At 42.3% G+C, this 18659-nt stretch overlaps 1 protein-coding gene across 1 annotated transcript in view; it reads right to left on the reverse strand.

Moving 5' to 3' along the window:
- LOC130868631 (carcinoembryonic antigen-related cell adhesion molecule 5-like) overlaps nucleotides 1–18659 on the reverse strand; it is an 87828-nt gene that overhangs the window by 53855 nt on the left and 15314 nt on the right. Inside the window, exons 4-6 of the mRNA XM_057760785.1 lie at nucleotides 7930–8289; nucleotides 2502–2861; nucleotides 1274–1506 (exon numbers count right to left, since the gene is read on the reverse strand). Coding sequence (XP_057616768.1) covers nucleotides 1274–1506; nucleotides 2502–2861; nucleotides 7930–8289 — 953 coding nt within the window. The remainder of the gene's footprint in view (nucleotides 1–1273; nucleotides 1507–2501; nucleotides 2862–7929; nucleotides 8290–18659) is intronic.

Here is an 18659-nt window from a genome sequence, read left to right on the forward strand (position 1 = left end):
CTAATGAAATTGTTTTATACTACTAGATCAGTGTTCAGCCTAAAATTCATCAGTGAGGCATCATCCAGCAACATATGGGAACAAATGCATAGACTTACTGCCAAACGCTTGGCAGCACCTGGGGAATCCCATAGAATAGAGGAAGGAAGAACTGAAGGAACCAATTGAATCAAGGACACCATGAACACATGGAACACAAAAACAATTACGCAAGGCTTATAAAGAATCACAGAGACCGAGGTGATAATCTTTGACCCTACATGGATTTGAGCTAGGACCTTAGCATGTAAGTTATGGTAATGCAGATGGCTATTCTTCTGGAACTCTTAAAGGTAGAATAGGGGGACATCATTGACTCCTTTGCTTGCCTTTGGATCCTTTTCTTCCTACAGAATTGCCATTCTCAGCTCTGATCTGAGGGATGGTGGCAAGTTTAATATGACTTGCTATGCCATGTTCTGTGGATACCCCTGGAAGCCTGCTCATTATTTAAAGGCAAAGATGAGTGGATCTGAGGTAGAGGTGAAATAAGGTCTAGAGAGAGGTGGGGAGAGGAGAACTGTGCTGGTGATGTAATATGAGAAAATGTAAAAGGAAAGAAATACACATCAACAAGAAAGAAGGCTTAAGTGCAAGTCCCACTGTGAATGCCACTTTCAGGGTGAAAAGCGTGTGATCTGCCCTTAGGTGAAGGATGCTACATCTGTGCATTTAGAAACCAGCGATGTCCACAGTAAATCATGGACAGTGCATTCTCCTGTCTTCACGTTTCTCACTTCACATGGACAAATGGTATGCAGGCAGCACTGGATTTAGGTGAGTTAAAGAGAAAATGTATGTGAGCATACAAGAGGGTGTTTTTCTCAATGAAAACAATGCACCATTTTTCTAAGCAGACTCCAAGCATCCAAAGTTTGAGGGCTCCTGAAATTAGTTCCTATGAGTTCTGAGGGATTACAATATATTTGACCCAAAACAAAAGTTCTTAAAATCTTTGGATTTTTGTTTATCATTTTGATGTCTTTATTTTCCTTTTAAGACAACATCACTTTTATTCCTGGTCTTTCCTTGTACACACATGTATTCCAGTATTATAGGTATGAGTCACCATACTGGCTGTATCTGAGTAGTAACTAATCATTTTCAACACATAATATGTCTCCATTTTGTACCCCATTGATAAAGAAATATCTATACTCTGGTGTGGGATGAGAGCAGCGGTCACTCACTTATGATGGCCCCAGGAAACTGGGTGACTGGTCTTTGAACTGACTTGGTTGGAAACCTCACACCGATACTCTCCAGCATCCTCATTCCTGACAGGATCTATTTTGAGTCCACACTTTGTAGGAGACAGAGTCATCCTCTCTGTGAGCTGAAGATTCTTCTCATTGAAGATCCAACGGATGGAGACATCAGTGTCAGGTGAAATGCAGGTGAAGATCACAGATGTACCTCCTGTGACAGTGGTGTCAGTGATTTGCACAAAGGGCTGTGTCACATTCTCTGTGAAGAAACAGAGGAGAATACCAAATGACAGTAGTCCACACAGTAAACCAGACCCTCTTTAGTTCACATTTTCTAAAACATCCAGCAGGCAGAATTTGGAGCTGTGACTATAGACATAACTTGTGGTTTGGATTTGTCACTCAGGAACTGTTTTACCCAGATTTAGGCACTGATTCCTGTGTCTCAGTTTCCCTATAATAGAACACATAATGCCTGGTCATTGCTGTGTTCATGAGTTGAACTTAGTTATGAGCAATGATCTGAACTTGGGGTGGGGGAGCTCACATTAGCAGCATCTGCTACTGTTTACTTGCAGAAGAGAATTCCCTAGGTTGGACCCCTCAGGGTGAGGGATCTGGAGCAGCTGCCTCCTCAGTTTCTTCCCTTTGTGCCTTGACCTCCCTGTGAAGTCTCATCAGCCCATCAGAGCAATAGGCTAATGGCCCAGACACCTGCCCACTGAGCCTCAGAATGAGTTGCTCAGGTGACCTACCCAACTGCATCTCTCATGGCAGTAAACAGCTTATTCTACACTCTATGGGACAGTCAGTAAAGCCTTGTTCCTTGTTGGTTGTAACAGGAAATCTAACCAAAACAGTGACATAAACTTTCCACTGTCACCTACTGTCCAGCCAGAGACAAAGTTTTGGAGTCCAGGCTGACAGCCTCTGTGAGGACCCCATGGTTGAACTATTTAGGGACTACCTGACCCCCTCTTTCTGAGGACATGTGCATGGTGAGAGCTACAGTTGACATCCTGGGGCTGAGTTTACAGAGCACAGTTCCACCTTTCTGTATTGAAAGGCAAGTGTGGGGTTCTGATCTATTACAGTTTGTCTACCCCATGTGTGTTCTGCAGTAGAAACCCAAACCCCAGTGGGGGGGGGCACAATGCAGTGGAGGAGAGGCCAGGCACAATCCAATCCTGACAGGTTAGTGTATGAAGTGGGATCAGAACTTCAAGCAGTTGGAGACCATAGAAAGTCACTTACTCTTTACATAAAATTCCACGTATAGTCTTTCAATTTTGAAATCTTTTTTTAAAACTGTTAGTGTGTAGACTCCTGCATCTTTCTCAGTGAGATCCCGGAGTATCAGAGATCCATTATTGTATCCTGTCTTTTTTATTCTTCGTTTGGGTCCCCAGGATTTGGAATTTGTGGCTCTGGTGTATTTTACAACTTTAAAGACCGGAGTTCTATATGTTGCCTTGTGCCAGGAAAAGGCTTTCAGATCTTCTGGAAGATTATAAACTTGAAGAACTACGTCTTCCCCTTCAGCTGCATAGTGAGGCACCGGTTGGACCATGAGTTGGGAAGAAGTGAAGGGGTTGCAGAACTGAGAATTGGAAGCTGGGAGGGAAAAGAGAAAAAAGCCATCACATGGGGATCATTGTGCCCTGTGAAAAGATGGTGACCTATATCTTGATCAGATGGATTCATCACTCAATCTAGAGTTGTGGGTATGTGTGTATCTCTTCTTCTAAAAGCAGGGCTGAAACATGACCTCTTTCTGTCCACCAGTGCCCCTGAATGTGTCATGTCCTCTTCATGGAACAGTCTCTTTGGGTGTCTACATGGCTGCTCCCTCACTGCCCTTAGTCAGATTCTGTACAGACTACCGAACACTGACATTTAAGATGATGCCTCCCCTGAGCTCAACAGGCCTGGAACTTTCACTCTTTAGGTTTCTTCTTCTGTTTTTTCTTTTTTTATTTTTATTTTTATTTTTGCAACACTCAACCCCTGACTTCACCTTATAGATTCAATTCCTGTTGTGCTATATAGCCGTTAGGTCTGGGAAAATATGGGGGCTTGGAGCAGTCTGATCTTCAAAGCAGGCTTCATTCATTAAAGGCTTGGACACTAGGGTGATTGTTTTTATATCAAGTAGACACCAGCTACAGTCATTTTGAAAAAAAGAACTCAGTTGAAAATGACACCACCAGCGTGCTGCTGGGAGTTATCTGGGAGTTATTTACTATTCGGACAAATATGACGACGAGGAGTTCGAGTACCGAGCCTCACATCTTACTGTTCCGGAGGCCACTACCCAAGAAGCCAAAGAAATGAAGCTGGCAAGCCACCTTTCAGCCACGAGCTTTACACAGCTGTCCTTGCTTCCTACCGTCTCTCATGGCGTGATATCTCGTTTTTTTTATTTCTCACTTTGATATTTAAAGGATGTTCAATACACTGAAGTGCTGGGACCTGCTCTACTTCTTGAGTTGAGCCACCAATGCCACAACCCTGTCAGATGAGTGACTTCAAAGCCCTAGAGCGCTCTATCCAGCGGGCCATATTTGCCGTCTCTTGAAAGCATGTGAAATCAGATCATGGCTGTTACAGAGACTGTGTGAATTTGCTGTTGTGGTTTTTATTATTGGGTGCTGTATTTATGGTGACTTATCGGCTTATATTTCAGTGTGTTGGAAACTCTACATTTTATCTGACAAATCTCTTCCATGTTATAAGCCTCTATTAAAGGAAGTTTTTATAATTTAGAGCTGTGGTTATAAGATTGTCCTGTCCCCATGTCAGTGTGTGCCCCCTCCATTCCCTCTGAGCCATCTGCCCTCCTGCAGCCAAGGTGATACTATGAAATCATTCTGGTTCTGTGCCTTTTGGGTGGGTGGTGAAAACATGGCTCTTTGCAATAGAAGCTTTACATGGATATTGTAATAACTAATTTGTAATCTATTTTAATTGGACTTACTGTGAAAACATTTGTTGAGGGACTGGAGAGATGGCTCAGCAGTTAAGAGCACTGGCTGCTCTTCCAAGGGACCCAGGTTCAAGTCCCAACACCCACATGACAGCTCACAACTGTCTTTTACTCCAGTTCCAGGGGATCTGACACCCTCAAACAGATATACATGCTGGCAAAACCACAAGATACATTGAATAAATAAATCTTTAAAAACAAAACAAAACAAAACAAAAAACAAAAAAAAAAGAAAATGACACCACCAAATTGGTCTTTGGGCATAACTTTAGTACAGTTTTTAAACTGGGGCTGATGTAAGAATCTAGACCAATTCAGTCGGTTTAAGTCCTGGGCTGGGACTATTGGGTGACATAAGAGAGCTGATTGAGCAAGCAAGAAGAGCAAGCCAATAGACAGCCCTCCACCGTGGTCTCTGTACCAGGTCCTCGATTTTAGTTATGACAGTCTCAGTTGTAAGCTAATAAATACCACAGTTTGAGATGGGATTTTAACACCATTGTTCCCTATCAGTTTTGAAAGAATTAAGAGAAGAACAATAGAAAAATGTTCTCCTGGGTGACTTCGCTGCAGTGTTGATAGATGACAGTATTCAGGGCTCCCTAGTCTAGAGCTCCAAGAGAGTGGGCTGACTCTGACATCTTAGGCTGAGTTACTTTCCATCAAGGTCTTTCTTGATGCAGGAGGAGTCAGATGACGAAAGCTGATCTATGGCCATTTGGCTCTACCAGTATGTCTTTCGCTAAGTACTTAAACCTCAACATGAGGACCCAGAAGAGATGCTAGGCCAGCCATGGCAGTCCTGTGTGTCTAAGCCCCACCCAGCACTGAACAATCACAGAGAATCACTTACTGTCCACCTGGAGTTGCACTTGTGTGTATTCACTTCTCTTATCTGTTCTCATAATTTTTAAAATGTACAATCCACAGTCTTTCTGAGTGACACCGTGAAGCAGCAGGGATCCATCACTGTGCAATGTCTCTCTGCCACTGTATGCAGGTCCCCACAGAGTTGCTTTCATATCTTGTATAAACCGGGTGGCCACAATATTCTTGAAATCAGCCATTCCCTTGAACCAGACAAAGCCTAAAATATTCTCTGGTGGATTGTGAACGAGTAGAAGAACACTTCCCCCTTCAGCAATGCTGGGTGGCACTGATTCAATAGTGGTCTGGCCAAAGGTAGCAAGGCGTCCGCACTTCCAAAGGAAAGCTAGAAGGAAGAGAGAGATCCATCAAAACTGGAAGTGTTGTATTTGACTTAGATAAGGCCTTCTGTCATGAGCAGCTGTGTTCCTTGCTCAGCCTATGTTTCTGTGTGAGTTTCTCCCTGTCCAACCAAGTTTACAGATGACTGCTCACACTTAGAGCAGATTAGTGCTGTGGCGATGCATGCCCAACCTATTCCCCTACAGACCATGTGTCTTCACTCTCTGGCTTTGTTGCTGCTCTGTTCCTTTTGGGCCTGTAGCCAACATCAGAATTCATCTTTCAGCTTTTTTTTTCTTCAAGTCCACTCAAACTAGGACATCATAATAAGAAGCTTTCTTCTGCTTGGCTTTCTTCTGTTCATTTGTCTGAGTTTGTCAGACAATGAAGCAAATGCCTGTATACATTGGATCATGTTAGTGATCCACACCAGCTTGAATTTTTATTCAGACCATCAAGCTGAGAGCATCAGTCCTCAGAATATTGTGGTCATGAATAAGAACTTGATGGAAGAATGATGTCTCCCCTATTCTTACTGTTCAATATTCGATGAGGATATCTTAATGCTGAGCCTCTCTCCCTACAAACACTGAGGCTCCTCTCATGTCCTTGTGCCACTCAGGAGACTCCACAGTATGTCAGTCCCTCCTCACACACACTGTCATCTGTGAGAAGAAGCCCTGGCATGTGGTGACCTTTTTCAGAGGAGTACAGAGAGGACCTCCATTGTCTCAGTCAATCTGATCTGTCTCTATGAGGAACTTCTGCTCCACCACAGCTCCTAAGCTCTGCTGTCCTTCCCCCTTCTCAGCTGAGCCTCTTCCAGAAAGGAGCTCCTCCCAGAGTCTCATGGGCTGAGGGTGGGTCTGTTTTCAAAACACTGCCCTTGTGGTTTCAGTGCTGCCCCACGTTCCTTTCCCATTCTCTCCTGGTGTTTCTCTCCTCTAGAACAGAGTGAGAGTCAAGGCTACTGACCATCCCTGTGAGGAGAGATAATTGGTGCTGACTCAGGAATTGCACTCTGCTGTGTGCTGGTCTAGGCTCTGGCAGCTTGAAAAATGGAAAATCTGCACAGCCGTGTGACAAAGAAACCCAGCTGGGCATCCAATCTGCCTCATTTTCAATGCTCTGGAAACCTGGAATTTGCTCTCAGCAAGAAGGTGACAAAACTGCCCTGAGGTACAAAGGGACCAGGTGTTTGATGTGTGCAGAAAAAAATGAATCTATTCTCCCTAGACTGACTATCAGACTAGGTTCTGACCGAGGTCAAAGGCACAGGATGTGTCATTTGTCATGAGTCTCACATCTTGCTGTGTGGGAGGAGATGATTCTGGAGAGAAGTCTGTGAGATCCTTCAACCTGTGGATGATTTTTGACATGATTCTCCCACTTCCTCTGTTTGCTGAACTGTATAATGGAATTGCCCATGTGATCAATGGTCTTTCTGAGAGACCTTGAACCTCTATCTAGTTGATTCCCCTTGGATACCATGGGTTTTCCAAAGGAAACACATGAAGTGGGAAGAAAACATGGTCTCTTGGCAGTGTGGCAGACACATTAAATAGCCCGTAGCTCTGAGAATGTTGAGACACATATTTTCTGGTCTGTAAAAATGAGTGGAACCAGGTTTCTAGGATAGTTCCCGGTTTAGGCAAATATTTTTCTGGCTGTTCATTGTGTATCCTGATGACATCCCTGGTGTTCACCATGGGAACTACAGCTCATGTCTGCAAAGCTCTCAGATCAGTGTAGCCTGTAGCCATTTGCCTGAAGGAGAAAATTCCCCCAGTTGGACCTAGAGGACAGGCCCTTGTAAGAAGAATCTGTGTCCTGAGTCCCTCTCCTTGGGGACCACAACTTTCATGTGAAATCTCATATGCCCAACAGGACAGTTAGCTAATGGCCTGGACACCTGTTGAGCTATGTTTCCCTACTGACTCTCTGAAGAAGATGGCCAAGGGATGAAACCCAGCCAAGGCTCTCAGGACAATGCACTCTCTAATCCCTCACTTCACAAGTTTTCAACTACCAGGAGGCACTCTTCCCTGCCATCTGAAAGCTAAAATCCTACACTTAGAAAATGCTCCTCATGGACACCTGGAGTTGAGTTGGGACAGAGGTCTTGAGCCAGGGCGTCCTGGTGCTCACATCTCTGAGGATTCTATGTTTTCCTCCACCAGGTACAATGCTAATTCCCTCAAAGTCTTTCTCAAGCAAACAAACCTGTGAGAATCCCTAGACTCTAGACAGAGGCTTTACCTTTGGCTGAGTTACCTACCATACATCCACCTGTGTCTAAGTGAAGTCAAATGAAGGATCCTGATCTATTGTCATTATTCTCCACCCTTTGTTTCCCACATTAAATGTTCAAACCCCACCATGGGGACACAATGCACAGGGAAGGAAAATAAGCAGAGACCACTCTCCTGTATGTGTCCAGTGAAATGAACCTCACCTAGCTCACAGAATTCTCAATGAATCACTTACCGTGCACGTGGAGGTACATGGGTATTGTTGATACAAATTTTCTTCTTCTAGTATAGGTTCGTAGGGAATAGAATCCTGCATCCTTCTGGGTGACCTTTTCAAGAAGCAGGGATCCATTGTGATATATTATCTCTCTCCCGCTGTGCATAGGACCTGGTATACTTAAATTCTTGTGCGGTACATACAGTGCAATTGGTTGTTTCTCCTTTTCCAGCCCTTTGAACCAGGTAATGTCTATAATATCCTCTGGCAGATTGTGGACAAGGAAAAGGACGTTATCTCCTTCGGCCACTGGAGTTGGCAGAAATTCAATGGTCACACTGGCAGTGGAAGACAGGTACCAGGAAGTTAAAAGGGAGGCTAAAAGGGAATTGAGAGAAAGCACCAATATTAAAGAGGTATGATCATCTCTCATTTTGGTATGGAAGTAGGACTGTGCCCACCCCCCCTTGGTATACATTAGCACCATGACTTTCCTTGATTTAGAGTGTCAGAGTGTGTCATTTACTTTCTCAGGAATTCTCATCTCAAGTGCATTCCTAGTTCCCCCTCAATGTCCATCATCCCTCTTTACGTAGATTATTTGGTGTGAGGAGCAATGACTCTCTGAACTCCTCCTCTGGAGACTCCACACTTTCTGATTTTTTCTCTGATCCCTTTGTGATTCTAATCAACCCAGAGTTCCTCATTGGATATGCTGACATCAGGTTTGAGAACCAGGACTTTTTATTTTTTATTTTTGCTTTTTTGAAACAGGTTTATCTGTGTAGCTTTGCCTGTCCTGGATCTTGCTATGTAGACCAGGCTGGCTTTGAACTCACAGAGATCACCTGCTTCTGCTTCCCGAGTGCTGGGATTAAGGGCTGAAGCAGAACTGCCAGTTCAGAACCAGGGACTTGTAAAGGCAATATTATTCTGAATTTTTTGGAAAGTTCAGGTCCTGGAAGAGATTCAGACACAAATAAAGGAAAAATGGAAGGAGGAAAGAGGAATGTGCCTCTATGGATTTCTCCTCATAGTTCCTAAGTTTGGAACTTATGACAGTACTTATTTCAGTGTGAAATAAGTGATTTTAGATTTACTAATTTAAATATATGTGTGCATTTGTGCAGGCTTGTGTCTTCATGTGTACATCTGAAGATGTATGTCCCAAATCTGTGTAAGGCCACATGTTCCAGAGTGTGTATATGTGAATTCTAACCAGAGCTCCTATGTGGATGGAAGATAGAGCCTGCAGGAATCTGTTCTCTCAGTCTACTGTGTGGGAGCAGAGGATTAGTTTCAGGTTACCATATCTTCACACACTGAAACATTTCACTAGCCTTCCCCTGTTTGATTTCTTTTTGGAGGGCTATACTGTCACAGTTGGGAACAGCTGTCTTCAGAACATTACAGCCAATGAAATTCACTGTGAATATGAAGTGCTTCAGGCTTTTCTCTTACCATTATCACCTCCTGTCCTCTGAGAGCTTCAGACTGCTGAGCCTCTGTCCCTCACTGTACCTTCTGCTCCGTGAGTGTACACAGAAACCTTGAGTCTCCTCTCAACATCTTGGCTCTTTAGGAGACTCCAGCCTGCTTCTAAGTTCCTCTTCCAACAGAGTCAGAGAGTAGGTACCATTACCTGTGAGCAGAAGCCCCTGCCAGAGGGTACACCTCTTGCAGAGAAGCACAGAGAACTCCATCAGTCTTCTCACTTATTGTTCTCCCTCGGAGGAGAAGAATCTCAGCTCCCACACAGATCTCAGGCTGTACTCTTCTTCCTCCTTCTGCTCTGAGATTCTTCTCAGACAGGAGCACTGTTACAGGATCCAATGGGTTGTGAGTGGTGGGGTTCGAGTCCAAATCAATGCTCAATCCCGTCCACTCTCAGTGTTGTCCTGCATCTCACTCAACTTCCCTTTATGCTTCTTCTCCAAGCAACATATTGAGCAACATGGCTGATAAGCATCCCCATGCCCTCAGAGAACAATGATTCATTCCAGGGCTGACACCTGTTGTGTCCTTGCCTTGGGTCTGTCAGCACCAAAGAGAGAGCCTCCATCCTGCCTGTGTGTCCATGTGATACAGAGACCTAGCTGAGCACCCAGCCTACCCTGTGTTCTCAATGCTCTGGGAAGATGGTATTTACTTAATTACTGCAAGTAGTTGACAGAGATGTCTGTGAGGGCTGGAAAGAGGCAGGCTGAGTGATGACTAGGAATGAAGATCAATCCTTTATCACTAATGTCACCAGTCAAATTAATGATCCAGAAGAGAGGCCCAGGAACCATTGTGTGAAGAGTTTCATGTACTCAGTGTTGGGTAAGAGGTAACCTGTATGTCTTTGAAAGGATTATGGGATCATTCATTCTATATTTCAGGACAACATTTTACTATTATGTGTTGGGTTTGCACATGTCCTCTTTGATTTTCCTGGGTCACCTTTGTTCTTTCCTAGATGACCCCTTGGTTGTAATCAAGTCTTCCTCTATGAGAGAGGACTGGAGGGAGGAGAAATTCATGATACCCATGCATAAAGGTGTTCTCAGACAAAGGAAGGATACAGTAAGGTCAGAAAAGGGTCTAGGGAGGGAGTTCAAGGTTAGCAGGGACAGAGATGGAAGTCAGTCTGCTCAGGGAAAAAATTCTCAGCGCATTGAGAATATGCCCTGCTAACATCCCCTGAAGATCACTGGATGAACTGTAGTATCATGTCTAGAGGTAAAGCAAGCAAGGTCAAGAACCCATAAGAACTTCCCTGATACGTTCAGCACAGGTAGTGTGCAGGGAACATCACTCAATCACTGTCCTGTTCAGGACTTTTAATTTCTTCTTCTGTAGGATGGGTCTAGACAGAGTTTCAGATTTGTCCTGGTAAGACCAGGACTAACGTTGGTAGTAGTGTGAATCCAGAGGATGGGCATTCTCAGGAGGAGCCTTGTGCACAGGAAATTTTGAAGGAAAGTCCTAGGACATTTCTCTTGAGGTTAAAAGGACAGGGCACAGTTGTGCAGGATGGTGAATGCCTTTAATCCCATCATCACTCAGGAGGCAGAGGCAGGTGAATCTCTTCTAGCCAGCCTGGTTATGGAACAATGGAGTAGGAGGTCCTTCTGTCTATGTGTTACTTTCATTGGTCAAATAAAGAAACTGCCTTGGCCTTTTGATTGGACAGCAGCTTAGATAGGTGGAGTAGACCAAACAGAATGTTGGGAGAAAGATAGGAGAGTCAGGCAGACGCCATGGCTCTCCTCTCCGAGACGGATGCTGGTTAGACTCATGTTGGTTAGCCACAGTCAAGTGGCAATACACGTTAATGGAGAGGGGTTAAAATAATATGTGAGAGGTAGCCAATAAGGGGCTGGAGATCATGGGCCAGGCAGTGTTTAAAAGAATACAGTTTCCATATAATTATTTTGGGTAAAGCTATCTGGGATCCAGGTGGTGGGAAGCACAGAGTGGTGCTTCAACATGATCTACTAACTCCATGTAAAACCCGAGAGGGCTTATTAAGGAGAGAGATAGAGAGAATTTAACACAGCTTATTTCCAAATATTGTTTATAAATTTTCTTTTACATTTAAAGGGGGATATGATATAGATATGAATAATTTACATTGGCATGGATTTTAAGGTCAATTTTGTTATACGTATGTGTATTTCTGATCTTGATAAGGTATTGTTATTGTGTAGTTCATTTAAAAATGTAATGTATAATTAGGAAATACAGGTTGTAAATGGATAATCATTGATAATAGTCAAGTTTGTAGTCATGTTAGTTAGATTTTCTAGATATGCATAGATATATTTCAGATAGGCATTCTTCATATCTTTCAAAGACTACAGAATATGGCTTTTAATGTTTTAATAACTTAGGGCTTTTCATGACAATGAGACACGTCTGCTCCTGGCAGCACCAATCTACTTCAAGAGGAAGATGGGCATCAAAGAGGTGCCTTATGGAGTTTGATAGCCATTTGAGCAAGAAACTGCTCTTGCCTGGACTTTTGAATAAACTGGACACCAAGAACCCACAGAGAAAGGACTGCTAAACTTGCCTAAACTTGAGATGATCATTCGGGGTTCCTGATTCATGAAAGAGTCTGTGAGACATTCTATAGGACACAGAAGATTGTGACTAAACTGCCTTTAAAATTTCCTGCTTCATGGAAATGTCTGCTAAAAACTATGGGCCTGTAGGCTGAAGATGGATGCCCCAATGGTACAAAAGAACTTTGGGTGACTCTACAGGCAGTGAGATGTCTCTGTCATTTCTAGAGTTTTGGAAATTGCTTACTTTTTGTTTACTTAGGTAATATTATATCCTTTTGGAGTCTTTGATGGAGTTGAAGAATGGATAGTTTTCCATTGTTATGATAAAAGATTAAACAGAACTAAATATTATAAGTGTAATTCTTGCTTGATAACTGTTATGTTATATGTAATTTTACTATGATAAAGTGAAAGCATTTGTTTTTTGTTTAAACAGAAAAAGGGGTAATGGAGTAGGAAGGCCTTCTGTCTATGTGTTACTTTCATTGGTCAAATAAATAAACTTCCTTGGCCTCTCTGAGATGGATGCTGGTTAGACTCACGGCGGTAAGCCATAGTCAAGTGGCAATACACATTAATGGAGATGTGTTAAAATAGTATGAGAGCGTTAGTCAATAAGGGACTGGAGATAATTGGCCAGGCAGTGTTTAAAAGAATACTGTTTTCATATAATTATTTTGGGTAAAGCTAGCTGGGAGCCAGGTGGTGTGAAGCGGGCCACTGATCCTTTTACAATAGAACAAGTTCCAAAACATCTGGGGACAGTTTGAAGGAAAGTCCAAGGCGCTTCTCTTGAGGTTAAAAGGACAGGACACAGTTGTGCAGGACGGTAAATGCCTTTAATACCATCATCACTCAGGAGGAAGAGGCAGGAGTATCTCTTCCAGCCAGCCTAGTTTTGGAACAAGTTCCAAAACATCTGGGATTACACAGAGAAATCCTGTCTAGTTAAAAAAAGGAAAGGACACTTTTGTAGGGGGCTGCACCTGTACTTTCTGGCCAGTCACTGTTGTCTAAATCCTACCATCTCTGTCTAAATTTACCTTCTTGCCTAGAGTGTGCCAAAGGGGTTTGCTCTTGAGTACAAATCACTTTAATTCAAATAGTTGTGTCTTCCATATATATCGTTCCATGGTTCTTTCTCTTGGGGTGATAAAAACACCTGGAAAAAGAGCATTTTAGGAGAGAGAAAATTCCATTTCCCTGTTGGGGTTGTTTTATATTGTATCACTAAAGGAAAACATGTTGCTTGCTGGCTCATTCACTGGCTCACACTTTGGCTCATGCTTAGCTCATTTCTTTTACAACCAAGGACCATCTGCCTAGGAATGATGTTGTTACAGTGGTTTGTGCCTCCTGTATCAATCAGGACAATCACTCACAGAAATATACAGCCTGACCTGATTTTGTTGAGATTCTGTTATTTGTTGTTTGTTTGTTTTTACATCCTGACCACAGTTTCCCCTTCTTCCTCTTCTCCCTGAAGCATGATTAATAAAATCTCAGAGGATCTTTGTGAGTTCGAGGCCAGCCGGGTCTACAAGAGCTAGTTCCAGGACAGGCTCCAAAGCAACAGAGAAACCCTGTCTCGAAAACCCAAATAAAATAAAATAATATGGCAGACAGCCAAGTGGCGGGGACCGGCGCGACACAGACGCCAAGTGTTGGGGACCGGCGTGCAACTCTGAGAGCAGATCGTCCCACTACAATTAAATCAAAGAGGTAGGCCTTTTGTTGGCGAGGTCCCCGGCAAACGGGGAGCCAGGTCCTGTCCCTGAATACCCTTTTGAGTGGTGAGAGTGATCTTGTCCCACAACAGGAGCCAGGAAACGGAGCGAGGGTATTTTGTAAGCCCCTGGCCAGAAGGGAAACCTGATCCGGTTTTAAAGACCCATTAGATAACTTCTTCCTTTCCAATTTGAATCCCCTTTATCCCCTTATGTTGTCTTATTGCTATTGCTAAAACTTCGAGAACTATATTGAAGAGGTATGGAGAGAGTGGACAGCCTTGGCGTGTTCCTGATTTTAGTGGGATGGCTTTAAGTTTCTCTCCATTTAATTTGATATTAGCTGTCGGCTTGCTGTATATAGCTTTAATTATATTTAGGTATGACCCTTGTATCCCTAATCTCTCCAAGACTTTTATCATAAAGGGATGTTGAATTTTGTCAAATGCTTTTTCAGCATCTAATGAAACGATCATATGGTTTTTTTCTTTCAGTTTATTTATATGATGGATTACATTGATAGATTTGCGTATGTTAAACCAGCCCTGCATCTCTGGTATGAAGCCTACTTGATCATAATGGATAATTTTTCTAATGTGTTCTTGGATTCGGTTTGCCAGAATTTTGTTGAGGATTTTTGCGTCGATGTTCATGAGTGAGATTGGCCTGTAATTCTCTTTCTTGGTTGGGTCTTTGTGTGGTTTTGGTATCAGAGTTACTGTAGCTTCATAAAAGGAATTTGGCAATGACTCTTCTGTTTCTATATTGTGAAATACATTAAGGAGAATAGGTATTAGGTCTTCTTGGAAGTTCTGGTAAAATTCTGCATTGAAACCATCTGGTCCTGGACTTTTTTTGGAAGGGAGGTTTTTGATAACAGCTTCTAATTCTTCACGACTAACAGGTCTATTTAGGTTGTTCACCTGGTCCTGGTTTAACTTTGGTATATGGTATTTATCTAAAAAAGCGTCCATTTCTTTTACATTTTCCAGTTTTGTGGCATACAGGCTTTTGTAGTAAGATCTAATGATTCTCTGAATTTCCTCTGTGTCTGTGGTTATGTCCCCCTTTTCATTTCTGATCTTATTAATTTGCAGATTCTCTCTCTGCCGTTTGATTAGTTTGGATAGGGGTTTATCAATCTTGTTGATTTTCTCCAGGAACCAGCTTTTTGATTCATTGATTCTTTCAATTGTTTTCTGTGTTTCTATTTTGTTGATTTCAGCCCTCAGTTTGATTATTTCCAGTCTTCTACCCCTTCTAGGTGAGTCTGCTTTTTTTTTCTAGAGCTTTCAGGTGGGCTGTTAAGTCTCCAATGTGTGCTTTCTCTGTTTTCTTTAAGTGGGCAGTTAGTGCTATGAACTTTCCTCTCAGGACTGCTTTCATAGTGTCCCATAGGTTTGAGTATGTTGTTTCTTTATTTTCATTGTCTTCAAGGAAGACTTTAATTTCTTTCTTTATTTCTTTCTTAATCCAGGTATGGTTCAGTAGTTGACTATTCAGTTTCCATGAGTTTGTAGGCTTTCTGGGGGTAGCATTGTTGCTGAATTCTAGCTTTAATCCATGGTGATCTGATAAGATACAGGTGGTTATTAATATTTTTTTGTAACTGTGGATGTTTGCTTTGTTACCGAGTATGTGGTCGATTTTTGAGAAGGTTCCATGAGCTGCAGAGAAGAAGGTATGTTCTTTCCTATTTGGGTGGAATATTCTATAGATGTCTGTTAAGTCCATTTGATTCATTACCTCCATTAATTCTCTTATTTCTCTGTTAGGTTTCTGTCTAATTGACCTGTCCATTGGTGAGAGAGGAGTATTAAAGTCTCCTACTATTAATGTGTGCGGTTTGATGGCTGCCTTGAGTTTTAACAATGTTTCTTTTACGTACGTGGGTGCTTTTATATTAGGGGCATAGATATTCAGGATTGAGACTTCATCCTGATGAATTGTTCCTGTTATGAGTAGAAAATGTCCCTCTCCATCTCTCCTGATTGATTTAAGTTTGAAGTCAACTTTGTTAGAAATTAGTATGGCCACCCCTGCTTGTTTCTTAGGTCCATTTACTTGATAAGCCTTATCCCAACCCTTTACTCTGAGTAGGTGCCTGTCTTTGTGGTTGAGGTGTGTTTCTTGTAAACAGCAGAATGTTGGATCCTGTTTTCGTATCCAGTCTCTTAGCCTGTGCCTTTTTATAGGAGAGTTGAGCCCATTGACATTAAGTGATATTAATGACCAGTGGTTGTTAACTCCAGTCACTTTTTTAGTAGTAGATTTTGTGTGTTTCCCTTCTTTGAGTTGCGCTGGTGAAGGGTCTCTAGATGTCTGAGTTATTGTGGGCATTGTTGGACTCCTTGGTTAGTGATTTTCCTTCTATTACTTTCTGTAAGGTTGGATTTGTGGCTACGTATTGTTTAAATTTGTTATTATCCTGGAAAATTTTGTTTTCTCCATTTATAGTGAGCGAAAACTTGGCTGGGTATAGTAGTCTGGGCTTGCATCCATGGTCTCTCAGTTTCTGCAATACATCTATCCACGACCTTCTGGCTTTCATGGTTTCCATAGAGAAGTCAGGTGTAAGTCTGATAGGTTTACCTTTATAAGTAACTTTGCCTTTTTTCTTTGCAGCTCTTAATATTCTTTCTTTATTCTGTATACTTTGTGTTTTGATTATTATGTGGTGAGGGGATTTTTTTTTTGATCCAGCCTATTTGGTGTTCCGTATGCTTCTTGAACCTTCATAGGTATATCTTTCTTTAGGTTGGGAAAGTTTTCTTCTATAATTTTATTAAGTATATTTTCTGGACCATTAAGCTGTACTTCTCCTTCTGCTATACCTATTATTCTTAGGTTTGTCCATGCCTGCCTCCTTCTTCCCTTGGTCCCTGGCTCATTGGGCTACCAGGTGTCCCTGTGTTGGTGCTGAGAAGTTCCATCTGCACGGGTGAGTGTGTGCTATCCTGGGGCGGACTGTCCCGGAAGAGAGCTCAACCCCCCTTCCCCCAGCTCCTGCTGCAGGGCTTTCTTTCCTACACACGTGACCCCCCCTCCCCCCAAGCCTGCCTTGTCTGCAAGGTCCTCTCCTGAGGAACAGCTTCCTGCTCCTACACTAAGGCTATGCACCCAGAGCAGTGAGTGCCTGCCTACTGGGCAGGCCTTAACAACCCCCGAAAGGGAGCACAGGCACCTCCAGCCTGTGTTGCAGGGTCGCCTGTGTTCTATTCTACCCCGACCTACCCCCTGCATTCACTCTTTTGTCCGCGGGTCATTGGACTACCAGACGTTCATGTTTTGGTGTTGAGGAGTCCATCTGGAAGGGAACAGTTCCTGCCCCTACACTGAGGAGATACACCCAGAGAATTAGTCACAGCAAAGACTAGACCAAGACACCAGGCCTCTCCTGGCTCCATTTGAAGGAAAAGATGGGCAGGCGCCAATGCAAGAATTCCTCCAACAGCCTGAAAGGCAACGTGACATCACCAGAATCCAGGAATCCCTAAATAAGAAGAATTGTACATCAAATTCCAGAAGAATTAGAAGAATTCGACCCAAAAGTGAATTATATGAAAATAATAGAGGACCTTAAACAGGAGGTGAAAAACTGCCATATTCAATTAGAGATTACAAACAAAAAGGTAGAGGAAATGAATAAATCTCTCAAAGATACCAAAGAAAACCAAGAGAAACAAGAAAAAGTAATCAAACAGGTAAGGGAAACGGTTCAAGACTTGAAGATTGAAGTGGAAGTATTAAAGAAAACACAAACCGAGGGAAAAATGGAGATGGAAAATCTGGATACACAAACAGGAACTACAGAGACAAGTACTACCAACACATTACAAGAAATAGAAGAAAGAATCTCAGACACTGAAGATACCAAGAGAAAATAAACACACTGATCAAAGAAAACAGCAAAACCAACAAATTCTCATCACCAAACATTCAGGAAATCTGGGACACAATAAAAAGACCAAACCTAAGAATAATAGGGATAGCAGAAGGAGAAGAAGTACAGCTCAATGGTCCAGAAAATATACTTAATAAAATTATAGAAGAAAACTTTCCCAACCTTAAGAGATATTCCTTTGAAGGTCCAAGACGCATACAGAACACCGAATCGACTGGATCAAAAAAAAAAAAATCTCCTCGTTATATAATAATCAAAACACAAAACATACAGAATAAAGAAAGAATATTAAGAGCTGCAAAGGAAAAAGGTCAAGTCACTTATAAAGGTAAACCTATCAGACTTACACCTGACTTCTCTATGGAAACCATGAAAGCCAGAAGGTCCTGGATAGATGTACTGCAGAAACTAAGAGACCATGGATGCAAGCCCAGACTACTATACCCAGCCAAGCTTTCATTCACTATAAATGGAGAAAACAAAATTTTCCAGGATAAAAACAAATTTAAACAATACGTAGCCACAAATCCAGCCTTACAGAAAGTATTTTAAGGAAAATCACAACCCAAGGAGTCCAACAATGCCCACAATAACCCAGACATCTAATGACCCTTCACCAGCACAACTTGAAGAAGGGAAACACACAAACCTTACTACGAAAGGAAAGAAAGAAAGAAAGGAAAAATGACCGGAGTTAACAACCACTGGTCATTAATATCACTTAATATCAATGGACTCAACTCACCTATAAAGAGGCACAGGCTAAGAGATTGGATACGAAAACAGGATCCAACACTCTGCTGTTTACAAGAAACACGCCTCAATTACAAAGACAGATATCTACTCAGAGTAAAGGGCTGGGAAAAGGTTTATCAAGCAAACGGATCTAAGAAACAAGCAGGTGTGGCCATACTAATTTCTAAGAAAGTTGACTTCAAACTAAAATCAATCAGAAGAGATGGAGAGGGACATTTTTTTTACTCATAATAGGAACAATTAATCAGGATGAAGTCTCAATCCTGAATATCTATGCCCCTAATATAAAAGCACACACTTATGTAAAAG

The sequence above is a fragment of the Chionomys nivalis genome, chromosome 2, assembly GCF_950005125.1.
Source record: "Chionomys nivalis chromosome 2, mChiNiv1.1, whole genome shotgun sequence".
Taxonomy (NCBI): Eukaryota; Metazoa; Chordata; class Mammalia; order Rodentia; family Cricetidae; genus Chionomys; species Chionomys nivalis.